A 24465-nucleotide genomic window follows, 5' to 3' on the forward strand; every position below is an offset into this window, starting at 1 on the left:
GGAAGGGAGGGAGAAGGGTAGTGTGCTTCTTGTTTGCCTGTGTAGAGGCCTGCTTCGGCAGCTGCTGCTGTGTTTTGCATGCCATGGAAGCAGTGAGGAGATTTGCATTACTGGGTTGGGTGGAGTGCAGCTGGACCTTGGTGAGACCAGGGCAGGGGAATCATGGGAAAGGGCCTGGCCGGGGAGGTTCTGCCTGAACTCATCCAAGCACAACATCATCAACGTTAACGGTCCTCAACATGATCCCTGCCTGGGGAGGTGCGTGCACACACACCTACACACACAGACACGCACACAGACACGCACACAGACACGCACACAGACACGCATAGAGACACGCACACAGACACGCACACAGACACGCACACAGACACGCACACAGACACGCATAGAGACACCCACACAGCTAAAGATGCAGGACTAATTGCTCTCTAATTTAAATAGTATGGTCCAAAGCCGACTGTTATAAAAATCCACACTTCCATGACATCAAACGTGCCACAGCGTCAACCATGGAAAATAACAACATTGCGGCCGGCACAGACTTGACTATTTTCCCATGATTGGTTGTTGTGTCATATTCATTTCATGCTGAGATGATACTAATATTCCAAAGGTGGAGATTGGATATGCAGGGGAGGGCGGGGTGCTGGTGTAACTTCTAGAAAGGACCTTGTGGAGTGGAAGGTTCTGTGACCTGAGTAGTAGGAGCAATGGGGGCCAGCGGTCCAGTGCGGTCCAGTGTGGTCCAGTGCGGTCCAGTGGTCCAGTGTGGTCTAGGGGTCAATATAATGATGTGTTTCCTCCCAAGGCTGATTTCATCTCAATTTGGGTCGCGGTTCAAAGTCTTTTTTTCAGTAGCCTGGCTGGCATGCTGCAATGGCCCCTCTGCTTTGAAGCCTAATGGGGCTGATATACTCATGCAAAAAGAGGGCTTTTGTGTGTGTGTGTGTGTGTGTGTGTGTGTGTGTGTGTGTGTGTGTGTGTGTGTGTGTGTGTGGGTGTGGGTGTCATTTTAGTGCTAATTACAGAGCAAAGACCTCTATCTCTCTCTGGGGGGGAACCGAAAGCTGTACATTGTTGGGGGAGGGGTGTCAAATCTGTGTATATGCAATAACAGCTTATCTCCTGCAGCAGAAAGTTACAAAGTAGTTTTCCATAAGCTTGGCTATTTGCCGGATGCATTTCATACTGGAAGGGGTGTAGAAAAGCAGCCTGTCAGCCAGAACCATAGAATCTATTTTATGTGTGTGTGTGTGTGTGTGTGTGTGTGTGTGTGTGTGTGTGTGTGTGTGTGTGTGTGTGTGTGTGTGTGTGTGTGTGTGTGTGTGTGTGTGTGTGTGTGTGTGTGTGTGTGTGTGTGTGTGTGGTGTGTGTGTGATCCTGTGCATCCCTCATCGTAAAGTTCCTAGCCTCCTACCTCTCTAAAGTGAAACCCCAGGCAGTTTGAAGAGGGAGTATTGTGCTGACTGACCCTAGTTCCTGGCCCATAGCTCAAGCTCCCTCTCGCCGCTCAGCACACGCTGTCCTGCCCAGTGCTATCTTCTCCAAGCAGGCGCCTCAATGGTGCTTTGGTAACCCACGATAGATGGCCCAGCTCATTGTGTTGAAGGTGTCTTTGTATGTGGAATGTAGCCCCTCCTTCTCAGACACTGTGTTCCACCTCTGCCCCCCGAGACCCCAATAACCACCATTTGTGTTTACTGAGCCCTCTCCAGTGAATGTGATATTCGCTTGAGAGGCTACTGCTCTCTGTCTCGCTCTCTGTCTCGCTCTCTGTCTCGCTGTTTCTCCCTGTCTTCCCTTTTCTCTCTCTCTCCCTACTCTCTTGCTCGCCCTTTCCCTCTCTCATTTGTACTGTCTTGTTTCTCTCTTTTGATAGTGCGATATCCCCTGTGTAAGTCTGCCACTGTGAAACAGCCGCGTCCCAGCTGTTTCTCACAGTGTTAAACCTGCCATCTCTTTCACACATAGACAAGGGAGGCGGGTCTGTGAGGAGAGGAGTCTGAGGCCCATGTGGAAAATGTGATCCGATTCCCCCAGCCGTTGCCCCCCCAAAAGACACCCCCGGCTCCCCCCCCCCAGTCCCATAAAGCCCTGCTCTTTTCCACATGATCTGTTCCCCGGGCCTGTCCAGCAGGCTCCAGGCCAGGCGTTACGTCTCTGTCTCTCTCCCAGGCTTCTGCTGTGCTGCCTAGAGCCTGCGCTCCTCTGCTCCTCTCCACTCGCCTCGTTGTCATGACCACCGCAGGCAGGAAACGCTGGGAACTCGGCGAGGGGCTCTCAGAGCAAACTGGGAACAGAAATGTTCCAGGATCAGCTTAAAGCTCAGAGAATTGCTGTCGCGCCATTAAAATGTATCGCTAATAACGTTTTATGATGAAGTAGAGCGTCTCTAGTTTGTGTATGTGTGTGTGCACGTGCGTGAGTGTGCTTGTACGTGCATGCATGTGTGTGTGTGTGTGTGTGTGTGTGTGTGTGTGTGTGTGTGTGTGTGTGTGTGTGAGACAGCGTCTCCAGTTCACTCTCTAGTTCACTCTGAAGTCACAGTGCGTTTCCCTTATTGGGGACTGAGGCAGTCTGCCTAGTAATTTTAAAGGCTCATCAGAGACTTCAGCTCAGTGGACTGCACTATAACCTAACTGGTGTAATGTAACAGAGCTCAGGGTGGGTCCACTGTAAAATGTATAATTTTCTAAATAGTTTGTCAGTTGTTACACTCGTATAACCGAGACAGTGTTTTTCTTCCTGTTCAGTGTTCAATCAGACCCAGTTATTTATCGGTGGCCCTCGTGAGGTGGCCCCTTGGCCCCTGTGTTGCGTAAAGGCCCCGGAGTCTAGGAACCGGGCTTTGTCGTTATCAACTAAATATCCACCCGGAGACGAACGAGGGTTGCTCTGACTCTGTGGATATTTACGTTGATTTTATCTTTCATGACGGCACAATTGATTCCACATTGGGCCACCGTAACCAAGACCCATCCTCTTCCCCAGATTATCCTCCCCTCCCCCGCCTTTTATCCCAGAGGCCAGACTTCCCGAGATCAGTCATCCCGATTGGCTCCTGCACGGCTATCAGTCAATTAGCTCTGCCCCCCCCCACACACACACAGTTAGCACTGAAATGAACAGCGTGACTGCCAGTGACATTTGAAGGACAATCAAAGAAAACAAAGTCCTTGATTCCAACTTTTTTCAAAGCTCCTCTAAACAAGCGAGGAGTTTGTATTAAAGGCACAAAGCTGGTCTGAGATCAGTGTAAAATAACATATCAGAGAATGACAGGCTGATTGATTAATTTATCTTGGGCGGAGCGTTGAGATAATGCTGCTGGCATTGTAGTCTAATTAAATAATGTTTGTTTAGGGGATGTTTTTAATAGAGCTGCCTAGTTGTCTTATGTTTTGGTAGGGTTATCTGCTGCTCCTAACACTGAAGTGCCTGAGTCGAGCTCTTCTAGCTAGTCTAGCTCTTCTCTCCATTACATTGGTCTGTTCTCCCTGAACACATACTGGGTGGGAAAAGAAAGTGAATGTCACTCATTTGTTTGCTGCTTCCAAATGAGATATTTAACTAAAGCTAATGTTAGATCGACAAATGTTCGTTTGACATGGGACGGGATTCAATCCAAAACGAAAGACTTTCAAATGCAATTTCCCAGACGGTCACAGAGATCATGTTCAACTCGAGCAGAAATTAACTTCAATGGTAGTGAACGGGCCTTTTGTCTGTGTTGGTTTCAAGCTCATCATGGACTTTTTCCCGGTTAGAGACAAGGTGTGGTCAATTCCATAGCTCATACAGCTGACCCCCCCCCTTTGTCACATTGGTCTGGATCTAACAATGCTATATCTCTCTGTCCTCAGAGCTCCAGAGATCATCCTGGGCCTGCCATTCTGTGAGGCCATCGACATGTGGTCCCTGGGCTGTGTCATCGCTGAGCTCTTCCTGGGCTGGCCCCTCTACCCAGGGGCCTCCGAGTACGACCAGGTAGGTCTGAGGGTCTGCTCGTGGGGGGGAAGGGGGGGTGCATAGGTGGGTGACAACCAGGAAGATGATGCCTAAATGAGAGAGAACCTCCAAGACAAGAGCTAGAAGAAGTTGTTTCTGAATGCTACTATAAACAGGAAATGTGAAAGTTCTCAATTCAAAACACCATTTCAATCTATCAAGGTGTGCATTCTACATAAGTGGCATACGAAGAGTCACTAGTCCACTTCTGGACGAGGACTGATATATCACTACAAGTCATGCTTACGCTGTAGTAGTGTCAGTCAGAGAGGAAGGGAGAGGATCAATGCTTAGTAGCAGAGCTTTGCAAATTAGAGCTTTGGAAATGAGATAATATGTTTCAGGACTGGAGAAAAACAAACTGCTTGGTTTGTTCTGAGAGACTGAGCAATACTCGCTCAAGGCTTTCCCATAGAGCCATAAAAGACAGAGGGCGAGAGAGAGAGAGGGAAGAGGAGGAACAGAGAGAGAGCGAGAGAGAGAGATAGAGATGAGAGGAACAGAGAGATCTGTTGCTCTGGAGCACCGGAGCGCTGCTAATTGGTGCAAGTGGTTCAGTGGCATCTGCTGGAATAAACAGAGGGATCAGGAGCTGCCTGTTTGTCAGGAGGAGACGAGACACTCCTACACACACGCGCGCATTCGCGCGCACACACACACACACACACACACACACACACACGTGCACACGCACACATACACACACATGCGCACATACGCACAACCAAGTAAGTTAGTCTACGCCTGTTGTTTACGAAGCATGTGACAAATACATTTGATTTGAACCATACACACACACACACACACTCAGGCCTCATCCCGGTCACTCACAGAACTAAACAAATCATATACATTTTTATTAGTTACTGTACATGCTTTGTAAACAACAAGTGTAGACTAGCAATGAAATGCGTACTTACGGGCCCTTCCCAAAAATGCAGAGAGAAAGAAAATAGAGAGATAATAGAAAATGAAAACACGTAATAATAAATACACAATGAGTAATAATAACTTGGCTATGTACACGGGGTACCAGACACAAGCACACTGGCTCAGAGTTACATACAGGAGTTTTTACTGGGTAGGTCACATGGTGGGCTAAATCTCATGACCGTAGTCGTGAATCATGGCTAGGGCCAAGAGTTTTTCCTGACGATATGACCTTGCCAGATTGACCCTGCTGTGAAAATGTGCCACAGCTAAGGCCTAACACACTGGGATTTTATCAGTAATGGATTATAGTGAATCTGGGTCTGGGCATATTCCCTCTGCAGTGAACATATTTACCAGATGTGATTATTTGAGTGTTATCACCCTAAATATTTGTGCCAGCAATAATTTTCCAAGTCTGACTGACTAACATTTTCAGTCAAACAAATTTGCGCCTTAAAGGGCAAAACTAACAATATCCAATTAAGCGTGCCTTATTTTGCACGTCTGCATTTGAATGCTGTTTGGCTGATTGTGTTTGAAACTCTGAATGAAAAGTTGATGTGTTATTTGATATTTTCTCCTCGTCCTCCTGTAGATCCGGTACATCTCTCAGACACAGGGGCTGCCCGCGGAGTTCCTCCTGAGTGCAGGGACTAAGACTACTAGGTTCTTCAACCGAGTCACAGACTCTACCAACTACCCCCTGTGGAGACTGAAGGTAGGCCTCTATTACAGACACACACACACACACACACACACACACACACACACACACACACACACACACACACACACACACACACACACACATTGAGAAACACTAATTACGATTGCCCTGTTGTCGGGTCAAAACTCTCCATACACATCAAAAGAGGAGTTGGGTTTCAGTGGAGTCGATCATGTAAAACTGTATTTGCCCACCAAGTGACCTACCCAGTATGTCAATGATGTATTAAGTGCCTTGCAATAAATGTATGTGAAAAACTCCTCAGGAGCTGATTGGCTTGATCCCTTCCTACTGCAGCTTTCTGCCCCCCTCATTGTAGAACCTTTGACCTAGATTTTTTATTAAACAATTGCTTCTGGTGATATCCCTAAGACCTGTCTTCCCCCTTCACAAAGCTGGAGTTCCTTCTGACCTAGATAACTACCGCCCAATTTCTAAACTATCTTGCCTTGCAAAATTATTAGAATCACTGGCAAACTCTCAGCTAATAACATTTTTTGCTCTTTGAATTATACTCTTAATGTGTACCAGTCTGGTTTTAGAGCACAGTTTCAGCATCTACACTTACATTATATATTAAATTGCTTAGATCATAGGAATCTGCCATATTTATAGACCTTTTCAAGGCTTGAGATTGTCGACCATCCCCTACTCATTCAAAGGTTGTCTGCAATGGGCCTCGACCAGGCGTCGTGCAAGTCAGACAGGACACAATGTGTTTTTTCTGATGGTGTCAGGTCAAGTTACCTCGATATTCCTAAAGGTGTCCTCTTTACTATTTATACTATATAAATCATATTGGTCTCTCTGCAAAAACCTGTAACATTCATCTGTATGTAGATGAGACTGTTATGAACGCTATTGCCCCTATGGCTGACCAGGCTGTTGGAGCTGCAATTTTAGATTTTTGTCACCTTGCAGAAAGTCCTTGTTGATTTAAAATAAATTAATGCGGGGAAAAAACGAAATGTATGCTGTTTTCTAATTCTCGTAGAAATAATTAAGATGGTCTACACATTTATGCATTGGGTGGTTGTTTAATCGAGCCGGTTCCCGCCTATAAATATCTGGGCTTTTGGATTGAGAATAATTTGACTTATAAAAAAACGTACGTATGAGCTAGTTAAAAAGCTGCGATTTAATGCCTCTGCCTAAACAGTCAACTTTCCTGCCAGTTCTTGACGATGGGGACACCATTTATGGGAATGCAGCAGCCACTACTATTAAATCCTCGGATGCTGTCTACCATAGCACCCTTCGCTTTATAACAGGTGACAGTTGTAATACTCACCATTGCATCCTGTATCAAAACGTTGTCTGGTCCTCATTAAACTCCCGTAGATCACTACATTATTCCCTCTTTGTTTACAAAGCTCTACTACACAAGCTTCCGGCCTACCTCACTTCACTGTTAAAATGAAAAAAATATGAGACAGCCAACCCGTTCACAGGGATGGTTAACTCTCGAGTTTCCACTAGTACGTAACGATCTAGGTAAATCCACCTTCAGTTTCAGTGCCCCCATTTTTGGAAACGCCTACCAAACTCTTGACTCTCTGGTGTCTCTAGAGCAGTTTAGGACTTTAATGTTAAATTAATTTAGTGATAATTGCAACTATTTGGATTTAATGCAAATAATTGTATGTGTGATGTTTGAAGCTGTAGTGTTGATTCTGTAAATTCTATTTTATTTTATTTTTATTATCATTTTTAATTTGGTGTATTGTTGTCCTTAGTCCACCATTGTAAATGGTCTCAATGGGTACTCCTGATTAAATGTGTTTAAAAAAAAACGAGCTACAGAAACCCAGTGTGAGGCATTGACAGGATAGACTCAACGCTGGCTCCAAAAAAAAGTTGCTCTATTCAGGCCACTCAATAAGGTGCTGACCTGTTCAAGCACCAGCATTTTACCCCCTTTGGGAGTACTTTGGAGTCATGCAGTGAATCTGCAGACATATTTTTACTGTATTGAACATCCTGACCCCACAATACCAATATCTCAGCTGGATATATACGCCCTCACCGCTCTACTGCACTTAGCAATATTCTCTCCCAAGATTGATCAGCTCTCCTTGGAGACTCACCACAAGTCCGTCCCAAATGGCACCTCACTCCCTATAAAGTGCACAACTTTTGACCAACGTGCCATTGTCTGACACACCCCATGTCTTTGTTCTTATTCATACAAAATGAGGCACAACAACATACCACATTGACATCCAATAGTGTAGCTCCTTGCAACGTTGACCTTTCAGTAAGTATAGAGGATAACACCCTGTCTGTTGTGTGTGTGTGTGTGTGTGTGTGTGTGTGTGTGTGTGTGTGTGTGTGTGTGTGTGTGTGTGTGTGTGTGTGCTCTTAAGTTATACAAGAGGCTGTCACTGTGTGAAAAGGTAGAGATAAGTTATTACCTTGTATATTAGGACACGGCTACAGCCTCATATTTGTCCATGGTTGTTGGCAATGGAAAATCAGATAGCTAGTAACCGGCAACTTTTTCCCTTTCGCTGAGACAGAAACAGGGATAGGCCTGTCAGAGTGATTGCTAAGCTTCGCTTCGACCTTGGCTTGTCGTGTATTTCCATTTTACAGCAGCCGTGATAATGCTGATACTGTAATTAAAACGAATACATCGTGTTTGGTCAGAGAGTTTTCCTCTGATAATAGGTCTGTAAGATTAGTGTGTGTCCACATACTACATGTGGGTGTGTGTGTTTCTATGCTTACACGTATGTCCCTGCTTTTGCCCATACACACATTTTGTGTGTGTATTTTATTTTATTTAACTAGGCAAGTCAGTTAAGAACAAATTCTTATTTACAATGACAGCCTACCAGGGAACAGTGGGGTAACTGCCTTGTTCAGGGGAAGAACAACAGATTTTTACCTTGTCAGCTCAGGGATTCGACCTTCCTTCCAGTCCTGCTAGCTAGCTCAGTCCTGCTACCGATAAACAATAGTGCTCAGTCCTGCTAGCTAGCTCAGTCCTGCTGCCTATAAACAATAGTGCTCAGTCCTGCTAGCTAGCTCAGTCCTGCTACCGATAAACAATAGTGCTCAGTCCTGCTAGCTAGCTCAGTCCTGCTACCGATAAACAATAGTGCTCAGTCCTGCTAGCTAGCTCAGTCCTGCTACCGATAAACAATAGTGCTCAGTACTGCTAGCTAGCTCAGTCCTGCTGCCGATAAACAATAGTGCTCAGTCCTGCTAGCTAGCTCAGTCCTGCTACCGATAAACAATAGTGCTCAGTCCTGCTAGCTAGCTCAGTCCTGCTGCCTATAAACAATAGTGCTCAGTCCTGCTAGCTAGCTCAGTCCTGCTACCGATAAACAATAGTGCTCAGTCCTGCTAGCTAGCTCAGTCCTGCGGCCGATAAACAATAGTGCTCAGTCCTGCTAGCTAGCTCAGTCCTGCTGCCTATAAACAATAGTGCTCAGTCCTGCTAGCTAGCTCAGTCCTGCTGCCGATAAACAATAGTGCTCAGTCCTGCTAGCTAGCGCAGTCCTGCTGCCTATAAACAATAGTGCTCAGTCCTGCTAGCTAGCTCAGTCCTGCTGCCGATAAACAATAGTGCTCAGTCCTGCTAGCTAGCTCAGTCCTGCTGCCGATAAACAATAGTCTGTAATGAGGGACATGTAAATAGAGTATTTTCAGAGACTAGAGGAAGTCTCATGGGAACTGAATGGAACATCTGTTTCTTGTCTCCACAGACACCCGAGGACCATGAAGGAGAGACAGCGATCAAGTCGAAGGAGGCCCGGAAGTACATCTTCAACTGCCTGGACGATATGGCGCAGGTTCAGAGCACTGTATATACAATACACACACATGCACGCATGCACACACACACACACACACACACACACACACACACACACACACACACACACACACACACACACACACACACACACACACACACACACACACACACACACACACACACACACACACACACACACACACACACACACACACACACACACACACGCAGTGGAGCCCCTTGCATATGCAGTCGCACAGGGGAAATGAAACTGGCTGTGCTCCGACCGAAACCCTTCTTCATTTCAGATTATTTTCTGTCTTCTTATTTTCTCTAAAACCACCGCTTAATAAACGACAGGCTGACATCGTAGTTGAGCATTTGGTCAACTCAGTCACAGTATTTCCTGTGTGTAGTTTGTTTTCTTATTTAAGCTGGGTGAATGTTGTGTCCATCACCTAACTGGACACGTCTGTGTAGGACATGTACACAACGAGACAGAGAAGGCTAGAGGAGTTGCAGCGTGGGAACCAAGACAATAGCCTTTAGCCCTTAGCTAGGTCTTATTCATTAGGAAATAGTTTTAAAACATTTCACAAGGAAAAATTTAAATTAGTGTTTCTTATTGGACAAGTCCAGATAGTCCCTGCCTGTTTCAGTCTGTTTTCTTCCGTTTGGTGCCCAATGAACAAGAGCCTGCTCTCTCCAGCGCAACGTTTACAGAGAGAACACCTGTGAACCCATTTGTTTGGTAAAACAAAGAAAGGATGCATTACAATGTTTACGTAACCAGGAAGTGACTCATACAACTAAACCCTGGTGTAGAAAAGCACTGTCGCCAAACGGCTTATATCTTATGTGATCCTTCTCATAACATGTCTCCTCTCCCCAACTCTCATTCCGATTGCGGTGGGAAAGTTGACACAGACCTATGACATTTTGCAGATGATGATACGATAGTGTCTCTGCCCATATTTTGTTCTCACTGTCACCCGCCCAAACATACTAGTTTTAACAGCACACATATTGTAGCGTACATACCGGTAATGATGGAAACCGTGATACATTTCCCAGGCATCTAAAATGTCTTGTTCCTTGAGGGGAGGATAAAAAGCTGTCAAGGTACATGACAGATTAAGTCAGGTAAAATATGACTTGAGGTCTGCAATCTGATTGCAGTTTGCGCCGTACACCACACACACACACACACACACACACACACACACACACACACACACACACACACACACACACACACACACACACACACACACACACACACACACACACACACACACACACACACACACACAAACAAATCGTCTGGCACGTTAAGCCCTTGGGGTCGTCCACCTCATGCGGACCTACAATTGTTCACTTCACTGATGTCCCATCTGGACTATTAGAGTTGACCCAGTGCCCAGCCAGAGTGCTCCATGTCTGGCATAGTGTGCAGGCCCAGCGGAAGTGGTGCTCGGTGAAGTTAGTGCCTCTGCCTTGGTTAGTTTAGGAGGCCATACCTCCAAGCTGCTCCTACTCCCAGACACACAACACTGGTCTAATGAAATCAACATGCCAGGACCCCATCCAACACACACACACAAACACACACACAGCACAAGAGGTTGTGGTAGCACCTTAATTGGGGATAACGGGCTCGTGGGTAATGACTGGAGCGGAATCAGTGGAATGGTATCAAATACATCAAACACGTGGTTTCCATGGTTTCCAGGTATTCCATTCGCGCCACTCTAGCCATTATTATGAGCCATCCTCTAAGCAGCCTCCACTGACGCACAGGTAGGCAGGCACACACACACACACACAGGTTACTAAAAGAAACAGAAAGTAAAAAGAGGAGCCCAGTCCTAATTGGGAGAAGAGCTCAGGCCGAGTCAGAATCTAGGGCCAGATAAATAAGTTAGCAGTGTGGACATCTGTCTTCATTTGTATAATGGATCATATCTGAAGGCACAGAGGGACTGGAGAGAGAGACTTGGGTTGATTACTGGGACGTCTGCCGTCTGCCAATGGTGACATTCTTGTTGCTTCCACACTGTCTTGGGAAATGTGGGGAGAGCTTAAAGTTCTGGAGGACCCATCTCCATTTGATCTCTAGTTAGCACTAGCTAAACTGGATGCAGCCTGAATGGAGAACTAGATAGACAGAGGCCAAGACATTTTAGTCGTGGCTGTGTTTTCCCCACACACAACTCTGCGACCCAGCATGACTTTACAGTAGCAATTGCTGACAGTGAAGCAGTGGCCGAAAGACAAGCTCCTCACATTCAGTTTCACTACTACTAACTACTCTTCCTTTCCTCTAAGTAATATTACTGACCTCAACTCAGATGGGATGCTGTTAGTTGTCCAACATTAAACCTGATATTCTATACTAGGGTTGTGAGGTTGTTCTGTACACATCATAGTCTTGCATGGTTAACTCCACCTCTCCTCAGGCACAGGCAGCCGGATGTGTCCCAGTGCTGCTTGGACATCTGCTGTCGTGTCCTCGTGTTCTCCAGTGCCATGTCATGTCACAGCTCCTCAGCATAGAAATAGACGCACTAGATTCTAGATGATATTTCTATAATAACATCTGCTGTCGTGTCCTCGTGTTCTGGAGTGCCATGTCGTAGGTCCTCGGGAGTTACTAGATTCTAGATTCTATTTCCATGATATAATGTCTCTGAGGCCAGAAATATCCATTGACATGCATATACAGACACTGCACTCGTCATGTAAACTACACTGAACAAAGATAGAAACACAACATGCAACAATTTCAAAGATTTTACTGAGTTACAGTTCATATAAGGAAATCAGTTAATTTAAATAAATTCATTAGGCCCTGATCTATGGATTTCACATGACTGGGAATACAGATATGCATCTGTTGGTCACAGATACCTTAAAAAATAGGTAGGGACGTGGACCAGAATACCAGTATCTGGTGTGACCACCATTTGCCTCATGCAGCGTGACACGTCTCCTTCACATAGAGTTGATCAGGCTGTTGATTGTGGCCTGTGGAATGTTTTCCCATTCCTCTTCAATGGCTGTGCGTAGTTGCTGGATATTGTTGGGAACTGGAACGCACTGTTGTACACGTCGATCCAGGGCATCCCAAACGTGCTCAATGGGTGACATGTCTGGTGAGTATGCAGGCCATGGAAGAACTGGGACATTTTCAGCTTCCAGAAATTGTGTACAGATCCTTGCGACATGGTGCCGTGCCTTATCATACTGAAACATGAGGTGATGGCTGCGGTTAATGGCACGACAATGGGCCTCAGGATCTCGTCACGGTATCTCTGTGCATTCAAATTGCCATCGATAGAATGCAATTGTGTTTGTTGTCCGTAGCTTATGCCTGACCATACCATAACCCCCCCTCCACCAGCAATGTTGCACTCTGTTCATAACGTTGACATCAGCAAACCCCTCGCTCAAACGACGCCATACTGCCCGGTACAGTTGAAACTGGGATTCATCCGTGAAGTGCACACTTCTCCAGTGTGCCAGTAGACATCGAAGGTGAGTATTTGCCCACTGAAGTCTGTTACGACGCTGAACCGCAGTCAGGTCAAGACCCTAGTGAGGTCAACAAGCATGCAGATGAGCTTCCCTGAGATGGTTTCTGACAGTTTGTGCAGAAATTCTTCGGTTGTGCAAACCCACAATTTCATCAACTGTCCGGGTGGCTGGTCTCAGACGATCCCGCTGGTTGAAGATGCCGGATGTGGAGGTCCTGGGCTGGCGTGGTTACACGTGGCCTGCTGTTGTGAGGCCTGTTGGACATACTGACATATTCTCGAATAAAATGACGTTGGAGGCTTACAGAGAAATACAATTTTAATTATTTGGCTACAACTCTGGTGGAAATTCATGCAGTCAGCATGCCAATTGCAGGCTCCCTCAAAACTTGAGACATCTGTGGCATTGTGTTGTGTGACAAACCTGCACATTTTAGAGGGGCTTTTTATTGTCCCAAGCACAAGGTGCACCTGTGTAATGATCATTCTTGATATGCCACAGCTGTCAGCTGGATGGATATATTGGCAAAAGAGAAAGGCTCACTAACTGGGATGTAAACAAATGTGTGCACAATATTTGAGATAAATAATATTTGTGCTTATGGAAAATATTATTTCAGCTCATGAAACATGGGACCAACACTTTACATGTTGCGTTTATATTTTTGTTCAGTGTATAATAGGACTATGCTCAATTTCAGAGCTTTTTGTGTTGTGGGCAGGATAAAGAGAAGTGATGATTATACTAAAAGTATTCTACTGCTTTGCTGCTCTTTGACTTTATGATCTAGCATACTCATAGAGAGGTCTTGCTATGGCTCGGCATTCAATCAATTCACTACAATAGAATGCATGCTGTTCTCCGTAACATTAACATATATACTGTACATTTCTGCTGTGCTACAATGCTAGTATGGAGTTAGATTGCCTCCGTACACATACATAGGCAAGGCGACACATTCGCAATTCGACTGAGTGCGTTTCCCAAAGTAATTTTTCCCTCTCGCAGAGGACAGCGTGATTATTTTCCCCACCTCATTCCAGAGATGATTCCTTTATCACGGCGAGTGGAGATGTGCGAGGCAGGGAGGGGTTAGGGACGGAGCCTGAATAACTTGCGTAGGAACGAGAACTCAATCATATTGTTTGGCGTTGACTGGCAGTACATCAGATAGCCCCTGAAGCAGGGCTATAGGTAAGCTGTATCTTTATGAAAAACGGGCCCGCTATCTCAGCATAGCAATCGCAATAAACAAGCACGCTTGTCCCCGTCTGTGTCCCTGTCCCCCCAACTCAGACATGCCACTGAAGGCTGTGGGCTGCTCCAGAGCGGCTCTGCCTCAGTTTATACCTCCCCCCTATCTCTAACTCTGCCTCTGCCTCTACCTCAACCCCCCCTCTGCCTCAGCTTCTACCTCCCCCTCTGCCTCTACCTCTACCCCCCCTCTGCCTCAGCTTCTACCTCCCCCTCTGCCTCTACCTCTCCCTCCCCCTCTGCCTCTGCCTCTATCTCTATATCCCCCTTTGCCTCAGCCTCTACCTCCCCTCTTCCTCTACCTCCCCCTCTGCCTCAGCCTCTACCTCCCCCTCTGTCTCTACCTCTACCTCCCCCTCAGCCTCTACCTCCCCCTCCTCTCCCCCTCTGCCTCTGCCTCAGCCTCTACCTCCCCCTCTGCCCCAGCCTCTACCTCCCCCTCCTCCTCCTCCTTTCACCCTCTGCCTCAGCTTCTACCTCCCCCTCAGCCTCTACCTCCCCCTCCTCCTCAGCCCCTCTGCCTCAGCCTCTACCTCCCCCTCTGCCCCAGCCTCTACCTCCCCCTCCTCCTCCTCCTTTCACCCTCTGCCTCAGCTTCTACCTCCCCCTCAGCCTCTACCTCCCCCTCCTCCTCAGCCCCTCTGCCTCAGCCTCTACCTCCCCCTCTATCTCTATCTCCCCCTTTGCCTCAGCCTCTACCTCCCCCTCTACCTCCCCCTCTCCCTCAGCCTCTACCTCCCCCTCAGCTTCTATCTCCCCCTCTGCCTCCACCTCTACCTCCACCTCTACCTCCCCCTCTCCCTCAGCCTCTACCTCCCCCTCAGCTTCTACCTCCCCCTCTGCCTCCACCTCTCCCTACCCCTCTGCCTCTATCTCTATCTCCCCCTTTGCCTCAGCCTCTACCTCCCCCTCTTCCTCTACCTCCCCCCCAGCCTCTACCTCCCCCTCCTCCTCTCCCCCTCTGCCTCAGCCTCTACCTCCCCCTCTGCCTCAGCCTCTACCTCCCCCTCTGCCTCTACCTCTACCTCCCCCTCTGCCCCAGCCTCTACCTCCCCCTCCTACTTTCCCCCTCTGCCTTAGCCTTTACCTCCCCCTCTTCCTCTACCTCCCCCCCAGCCTCTACATCCCCCTCTGCCTCTACCTCTACCTCCCCCTCTGCCCCAGCCTCTACCTCCCCCTCCTACTTTCCCCCTCTGCCTTAGCCTTTACCTCCCCCTCAGCCTCTACCTTCCCCTCTACCTCCCCTTACCCTCTTTTAATAAGCAAACGGCAACACATATCGGGTTAATTCTTCGTTTATTTTGCTTCTCAGCAGTAGATAAAAATCTCAGCGACGGCGCCAGTGGAGTTTTGAAGCGGCTCCGTTCTTTTCTATGAATACCAGTGTAAATGTTTGTAATGTCAGTAAGGTGCAAGGGTATCACTATGCGCTGTGACACTGATGTTGACACCCTAACTGATGAAGCCTTCATGTGTGTTTATAAATAGTTCTATCCATGGGAAAGGCAGCAGTGTTTTTCCTGTCGTTCGCAGCAATAGTACAGGCTGCCTCTGAAATGGCACAGTATTCCCATAGGGCTCTAGTCAAAAGTAGCGCACTATATACAGAATAGGGTGCCGAAAGTAATGCACTATATACAGAATAGGGTGCCGAAAGTAATGCACTATATACAGAATAGGGTGCCATTTCAGACACAGCCTCAATAAACACTTTAAGATCAGGGGAAATCTGCGATTGCTACATCCATTTTTTGACTTTTAAATGTATGATATATACCCATTGATTCTTGAAGGCTATAACTTATAAGCTTAGTTAAACTTATGAGCTTAGTTAAATTATCTTACCCCATCTTACCCAAATATGAGCTTGTTTTACTCCTTTGTTTATCAACAAAATGATTGTAAACAACCCCTCTATAGCCTCAAAATATGGTTAAAAAATGTCATTTTGAAGGTCAGTCCTTGCATCTATAACTCTGTCTATGAATTTAAGAGCAGTTACATTTCTCCAGCCCCATCCTTCAGCTATTTACCATATCAGTGTTTGGGTCAGGCTTTGTTATTGTTTGAACTGCAGATTGCCCCTTTAAGGTCTGAAAATGTCCCTCCGAAATGCTAATCGCTAATGCTTATTCTGTATGTTGTCTGTCTGCAGGTGAATATGACGACAGATCTGGAGGGTAGTGACATGCTCGCGGAGAAGGCAGACAGGAGAGAGTTCATCGACTTGTTGACCAAGATGCTGACAATCGACGCGGACAAAAGGATCACCCCCATCGAGACCCTCAATCATCCCTTCGTAACCATGACTCACCTCCTCCCCCACAGCACACAGTACGTCTATTCGAGAGATTCCACCCCGTATCTCATGGAGATAGTTAGATAGCGAGAAGATAACTGGGCAAAAAGTAGCCTAGTAACTGAACTAAATCGAAATGAGGCAGGCTCATACTCACCTCTCTCTCTCTCTCTCTCTCTCTCTCTCTCTCTCTCTCTCTCTCTCTCTCTCTCTCTCTCTCTCTCTCTCTCTCTCTCTCTCTCTCTCTCTCTCTCTCTCTCTCTCTCTCTCTCTCTCTCTCTCTCTCTCTCTCTCTCTCTCTCTCTTCTCTCTCTTCTCTCACTCCAGTGTCAAGTCCTGCTTCCAGAACATGGACATCTGTAAGCGTCGTGTGGGCATGTACGACACGGTCAACCAGAGCAAGACCCCCTTCATCACCCACGTGGCCCCCAGCACCTCTACCAACCTCACCATGACCTTCAACAACCAGCTCAACACTGTGCACAGCCAGGTACCTACTGTGCACAGTGTGGAGGATTTTACTTCACATACACCTCACAATTCATACAACCTCAGCTACTGTCGGTGGTGACCAGCACTATCCATAACCAGGACATGTAGCAAGCTAATGCAGTAATGAAGCGTATGCACTACTACCCGTGTGCAATACACACTGCAAACAATGTGTCATTAGGACGTCCCCGGGATGTAACGAAATGGTCTGTTAAAGTCGTCAGGACATTGTGTCATGGTCCCCTGGGGGTTTCGTCTAGTTCCCGGCTCGTCCCGGGGACGTCCCAGAGGACATTCTTTGAGACGTTCTGTCATGATCCCCTTGTCTAGTTCCCGGTTTGTCTCGAGGTGGGTTTTATTCGATGTTCTTTGGTACATTCTGTCATGGTCCCCTGGAGATTTTGTCTAGTTCCCGGTTTGTCTCGAGGTGGGTTTTATTCGATGTTCTTTGGGACATTCTGTCATGGTCCCCTGGAGATTTTGTCTAGTTCCCGGTTTGTCCCGAGGTGGGTTTTATTCGATGTTCTTTGGGACATTCTGTCATGGTCCCCTGGAGATTTTGTCTAGTCCCCAGTTTGTCCCTGCAAGATTGACTTCATCAAAACATCAGGAAATGTAGCTGGCGAAATTCTTTCTACGATAAACATTAGAAATTTGATGGCCATGCATTATTTTAGCAAAAAAGACCTTGTAAGCTAATTTAATTATGTGTGGCTGCTAGCCAAATAGCGTTACACTTTTCTGATTAAAATTAAGCTATTTTTGGAAAAAAAATTGCACTGATTTATTTTGAGTGAAGGAAAACTATAGTTTCACGCCGCTGGTCACTACTGAAGCAAAAAAGAACACTGTTGACTTTCAATAAAAAACGCAGGTAGAATGGTTCTGAGAACGTCCTAATAAGGTCCTTACATGGTCCTCAGTGACGTCCTGGGAACTTACAGGGAAGTAGACAAAGGTCCCCCAGAGAACGTTCCCTTGGCACTATCACAAATGTTCTTAGAACGTTCTCGGAACGCCAGAGGGATAACGTTGCGCCGAAACCCTTAAGGGACCTAATGGGAACGTCACCTAATATCCTCAGGACGTCCCGTTTGCTGGGCAACCGCTAGATGGCTTGGTTAGTGTGTTTTTTCAGGCTAACACTTTACACAGCACAGTACGCACAATCAGCCCACATCTCTTTATTTGAAAGCAATGCATTGACCATTTGCAAGAAAACACTCCCTATAGTAGAACGCTAAAGGAGCATATTAAGGCCAAGACAGCCAAGCTAGGTGTCTGTCTGTGCCTCAGGCTCATTGGGGACTGTCACAAACTGCTGAAGAGATACATGACAAACTTACACTTCCTGCTTGGCTTGCAGTTTAGCGCTTTTCAGGCCTTCAATATCCCACCAGCGGGCTTCCTCCTCTTCCTCCTCTCCTCCTCCTGTTTCTCTTCATTTTGCCTTTGGAGCTTCAGCACGTAGGGCTTTGTGGGGTGTATGTGACTCTAAACTGCTGACTTTCTGCTTCTCCTGGAATCATGAAATGGCTGCATACTTACATTTTTCAGATTGTGCTGAATTAGATTTGCAGCTCTCGTTTTTTCTGGCAAACAGTGTTCTTTATCACTAAACATATTGACAGGCACAGAACCCACTCTGTGCAGAACGGGGTAAAACCCAGACTGCGCTGTAATAAATAGCTTAACGCTCATTTTTCTACTTCGCCATCAGAGCAACTTGGTTCTGTGTGGTATGAGCAGCGCTAAGTAAGTGATTTATTTAGCCGGAGAACATTGAAATGTCTTTGAGTTTTTTATTTGCAGGCTCTCTCTGTGTTGTGTATGATAAATGCCACACTTGCATATTGATTAACTCCTCTCCCCTGGTGCTCATCGAGCTTGCTAAGATGTGCAAAATGAAAAATGAACGTGCCGTCTCTGAATTTTCAACCACTCAGGCTTAATGAAAAGACGCTAATTAATCCGGGTGTTGTCGAACAAATAGTATTTGAGTTAAGACCTGAGCGCACTGGGTGTCTTTAAAAGCATTTGTTCCTATCAAAGCTATCTTTAAGCCTTACTTAGGCCTCATTGATGATCTCCCCATGTCCAAGGTCGTATTGATTAGGTACCAAACAGAAGAAAACAGACTAAAACAGGGAGGGACTACCTGAACTTGTCTATTAAGAACCCTCGTTTTCGTTGTCCGTTGCAAACCGTTTTGTTACGGTATGCCCTAATGAATACGACCCAGGTTTACAGCAGTTCACGCAATTAGCAAGTGCTTGACATCTTTTGAAATATGTCTGCTCAAGGATAGAGATGTGGAGTCAAGATAGTGAAGCCGAGAGACAAAATGTCAGTTTGCCCAGCAACTACTCTGCTCATTATTAGACTTTGGCAACATTTGCATTTTAAGAGCATTGCATAAGCCTCGATTCTGTCACTTAGGAATCCAGTTGGCTCTTTCAATGTTGACCCTTCACAGAGATAATTGCGTGTCTTGAGTACTGGGTCCAGGATTATTTGGGTCCGTTGAGACATAATGTTGTGTAGCCAGAGGGAGGACAAAGACACTGGGAGGAAAAAGGATTTGTCTTTTTGTCTCGTCTCTATATCAGTCTCCTCTAACCTGGGTTTTATTCATTAGGCTCACTGTAGCAAAATGTAGCAAAACGTTTTGCAACGGAAAACAAAAACAAGTGCTTCTTATTGGACCAGCTCAGGTAGTCCCTCTTTGTTTCAGTCCAGTTTCATCTGTTTGGTGCCTTATGAATACAACCCAGATCAGAGTGTTTCTGTTTGGTTCCTATAGTGCTTCATTGAAGCCTCTGAGTGTGTATGTACATGTATGTGGATATTTAGTTGTGTACACAATACATTGAGAGAATCTCCATTGACATGCATACTTGTGGCAGTTCTAACAGTATGTGTGTATGTACATGTACAGTATGGACAAATAATCCTCTGCGGCTCAATGTACTGTTTATGTACAGTAATTACAGCACTATCAAATAATAGGTTGGTGATGGAAGTGATTTGTCACATTGATTCTCTCTTTCCATCACATACTCTATTTCTCTCTTTCTCTGGGTTCTCTCACTCTTTTCACTGAAATGCAGCATGCACAGTACATTAAAGCTGTCGGACACAGGCTGAGAAATATCACACTATTTATAATATTCGGAGATATATTACAATGCCCTAATTTTTCCCTCTGTTTGAATGTATTACCAATGTACCATTAAGACATCTAACGCATAATAAATAAATGACAATGATATTTTATGTTGCGATGAGTTATGATAGTATCCCCCCCAGCAACCCACCAACCTTCAGAACCTTTTGAGCTTACCACCACCACCCAGCCTTTCCTCATGGCTTTTTGTTTTCGATCCCATTGTTCCTTTAGGCCACCAACCTAGCTCCCTCCACCACCAGTGCCACCCTTTCCCTTGCCAACCCCGAAGTCTCCATACTAAACTACCCATCTGCACTCTACCAGCCGTCCGCGGCCTCCATGGCTGCCGTGGCACAAAGGAGCATGCCCCTGCAGCCCGGGGCCACTCAACTCTGTCCTGCCCGGCCTGACCCCTTCCAGCAGGCCCTCATCGTCTGTCCACCAGGCTTCCAAGGTAAGAGATTAAACCAACACAGTGTATGCTGTGTAAAAAGGCCACAGATCTAGGATCAGCTTCCTCTATCCCTGAGCTTAACCTTAAGCATTGGTCCTGTATCAGTGGTTAGGTGTCTGTAACGATGGATTGTTTGCCACCATCTTGGAACAGGTTTACATTGAAAAAACATCAGAAAGATAAAAGATTGCAACAGGATTACCTGTATACATAAATGCTAAATGAGTGAATTAAAATAGCCTCTATAAGCCTTTCTATAGCCAACAGTGCTTGACTTGGGCAGGAGCTCACTGGAGCTGAGTACCGGCACCTCAAATGTTCTACTGCTTGAGCTTCTATTCATCTTATAGAATATTAGCTCAAAAGTAAATATAAACAGTACCGGCACCCAAAATGAGTAACGGCACCTATTTCAAACACTGCCTGTCAAAGGCTCAGTCAGTTTCAGTAGACTAGATCAGCACTGTCTGGCACTAGGGAGTTTTGTTTTTCTCCTGAAGAGAGAAGGGCTTATCAAGCTGTGAGCAGGCACTGCACACCACTGGCTGTGTAGACCTTTTGTTCTGTAACTTCCACTGACCCCCCAAGGCAACGGCAGTCTTCATGTTTAAGAGATATGCTGTGATACATTTATGAGCTAATTAGTCATATAAAAATGCATTTATCTATGATTGATGCTTTTGAACCACCGCTCTGGTCTAACCTCTGTTTATGAGGTTTTAAGACTGAAAGAAACGTTCTTTTTGGGGGGGTTTCTGTGGAACGGCGGATAAGAATTTCCATTTCCTGTTTGCTCCACTCAACCAAGGGTTATATAGATAGCATTTATGTTGTCATTACTAACTTAATGTTTTCAAGCTGAATCAGTAATTGAGTACAGTATCACTATAAACTAAAAAACTGTTTTGAAATGAAACATTTTCTTTAACAATTTTGCCATCATCGTTTCTTCCAGGGTGCAGGCCTTTTTGTGTGACACGTGGAGTATTGTTGTTGTTGACCTCATCTATGTTGTTGTGTGTGTCCTCAGGGCTGCAGGCTTCCCCGTCCAAGCACACAGGCTACTCTGTGCGGATGGAGAGCGCCGTTCCTATAGTGACGCAGGCCCCCGGTGCTCAGCCGCTGCAGATCCAGCCAGGCCTGTTGACACAGGTAGGGAGTAGTGACGCGGCGGTCGTCGTGGAGATCAGGGGGCCCACATATAGGCCCTTAATTGCATCTCTGAACTCATAATGATAGCTCATCTTTGTTTCCCTGAGGTGCACAATACACTGAACCTATTCTATTTACTGGGAGACATGAATGTCTCCCTAAACACACATATGGCTAAAAGGGTCTTTTGTATGCTTTTGTTGATGAAAGCTACTTTGGAAATGTCAGGCCGTACCTCTGTATCCTTTACCTACATCAGTGTAACAGGCTAGCCTTTGATCAAGGCAGGGAGTCAGTCTGTGTGTTCTTGTGATCCTTCTGCCCCTGCTGGTAGCTGCTTTGCCTGAGTGAGTTAAACCCTGTTTCTAGTGTCCTCCCACCCTCCCTTTCTCCTAAGAGGAAGAGGCTGCCATGGTTTGATGAACAAGAGGGAGAATTTGTTTGTTCGCGTTCAGAGTTCTCACTAAAACCCTTAGCAGTGGAGCTGTAGTAGGTTTACCAGCTAATGTACAGTCGTTTGAAAGAACATACATACCCATGCATTATTCCTACAATAGACTATAAAGTAGTAAAGTGGAGCAGTAGGCCACCTCCCCCTCTGGTTTCTGGAAATTTCCATAAGCGCTTTAAAGTCCTAGGAGTAAGAAGGGTTCACTTATCTCTTGTTAATCATGCAGTAGCCAACTAGCGAGGCTCTCTGTGCTGTGTAGAAGACTAATCTGTCAGATTCCAAATGATGATTAGCTTTAGGGCTGCTTCCAAGTCAGGCGCTCTGGAATTATAGGCCTCAGAAGAGAGGGACAGATTAGGAAACGCTTGAGGGTTTTGAGGGGTTCGCTCAACTCCAGAAGGCTACAAAGGTCACCCTATACCCTATAGCATTAACTTAATTTTTAGCATTCATTCTGAAAGACTGCCTCAAAAGAAGCTTTCATAAAATATTTCACAGTATATTAATTTCTACAGTACAAAGCATGCCGTTTATACAGACCAGTAGCACATCCAATATGTGGAAGTACTGGATCTAAATCCCTCATTCCCTTTGTTCTGGGAGGTCTCTAGTGGGTGTGGGTGGGTTTAGCCTTCAGGCCTTTCTGCAGCCGCAGCCCACCCTCGGCCCAGGTTGGGCTCAATCTCCCTGGGTGTCTGTAGAGCAGAGCTGAGGCTGGGTGGTGGAGCTGTGGAGGAGGGCCCCAGGCAGGCAGCCAGGCAGGACCTTTATCTGGATCAGGAATGCAGAAAATTTGGAAACAATTGGGGAGTGAGAGCCAGGGCTTTCAGGGCCCTAAGGTGACAAAGGGTTTTTTCCTCGGGGAGAGGAGGTTGTTGTTGGGAAGCAGGGAACTAGCTAGCACCGCTGCTGCTGGGGTGATGGGCCTGGGAAGAAAAGAAAAGGGCCTCTTAACCGGGTTAGGGGCAGACAGGCCGATTACACAACACAGACGCCCGGCGAGAGAGGAATGCATACTGCCAGGAATGGAGTGAGCAGGATGGATGAAGAGATAGAGGGGTGGAGAGAAGGCGATGGAAGTATTAGTGGCTCTTAATGGGTTCTGGCATGTTGATAAAAGGAGTTGAGATGTGAATTTAACCATGGGATATGTAAAGGGAGTCTGCAAGTGGCTTAGGTTGTCTTCTATTGGCCGGGTTTTCGTGCTTTTCCATTGGATGTGCCTGTGTCCTTTATCCATCCACAGCCCGGTCATGTTTTGTTGACCTAAAGATGCCTCCCTCCCCCTTCACCCATGGACTGTTTTTGTTTGAAGTTAATCATCTCTCCCAACGTACCTCAGACAAAACAATTCCACTCCTACAAGCTAGCGGTCATACGCTGTTCAACCTTACAATAATTTTTTAACCGTAGAGTATAACAGTTACATTGTGCCAAGAAATGCGGACGACACCAGAAGAATAGACCTGGAGATGTATGCCTTGCACTCTGTATGAGCCCAGCCCAGATGTAGGCCTAAGTATTGAGTGCTTTGTCCTCTGTGCTGTGTGCTGCAACACATACCGATGCTGCCGAGGTAAATAGAATGCAAATGCTAATAAAGGAACAATTCATTAGAACCCCACATTAAAGTGCTAATCAATAGAGCTAATAGTGTCTGCACTATTAGGGCTGCAGACACACACACACACTCACTCACACACACATACTCGACTCGTGGCATATTATGCCTGGAAACTCTCTGCGTGTTGCACCAGTAATACAAAGCACGTCCTTTCACAGCAACAATGTGAATTTAATTAAAAGCGGAACTGATTTGGATAATGCCAAACACTTCAGCACACACACAGGAACCAGGAGGGGAGAGGCAACACATCTTTATCAAACATCCAAAGTCCTATCTATGAACTGTTGATGTGTGTTGTCTGCAAGGCCAGAGAATTCAACTGGCTTTGTTTAAATAGCCAGACGCTGGCCAGTTGTTCTGCTTGTGTTCTGCTGCAAACCTATTGGCTGTTTTGTGTTTTTACAGGGATCCCTTATCTTTTGTTACACTTTAGCGCATTCAATTATTTTCTCTTGTTTTCCCTGTTGCTTTAATCTCTGGAATTAAAACAATGGGAGATGAAACAACAAATTTTTTTCAGATGTGTTCTTCCTACCTAAGACTGATTATAAACTGAGTGTTTAAACTTGGTGGACAAAACTGCTATAATTACA

General features: G+C 46.0%; 1 protein-coding gene across 7 annotated transcripts in view; it reads left to right on the forward strand.

Annotated features, from left to right (window-relative positions):
• The window catches only part of LOC139540204 (homeodomain-interacting protein kinase 2-like), a 95175-nt gene that overhangs the window by 59658 nt on the left and 11052 nt on the right, over positions 1-24465 (forward strand). For 5 of the 7 annotated variants that reach the window (XM_071343828.1, XM_071343826.1, XM_071343827.1 and 2 more), the window contains exons 3-9: positions 3867-3990; positions 5540-5662; positions 9385-9483; positions 16384-16562; positions 16855-17017; positions 20420-20642; positions 21673-21794. In XM_071343828.1, the coding sequence (XP_071199929.1) occupies positions 3867-3990; positions 5540-5662; positions 9385-9483; positions 16384-16562; positions 16855-17017; positions 20420-20642; positions 21673-21794 (1033 nt within the window). The remainder of the gene's footprint in view (positions 1-3866; positions 3991-5539; positions 5663-9384; positions 9484-16383; positions 16563-16854; positions 17018-20419; positions 20643-21672; positions 21795-24465) is intronic. The other 2 variants (XM_071343829.1, XM_071343825.1) reach the window with 1 other exon arrangement.

Source organism: Salvelinus alpinus, chromosome 15 (assembly GCF_045679555.1).
Source record: "Salvelinus alpinus chromosome 15, SLU_Salpinus.1, whole genome shotgun sequence".
NCBI lineage: Eukaryota > Metazoa > Chordata > Actinopteri > Salmoniformes > Salmonidae > Salvelinus > Salvelinus alpinus.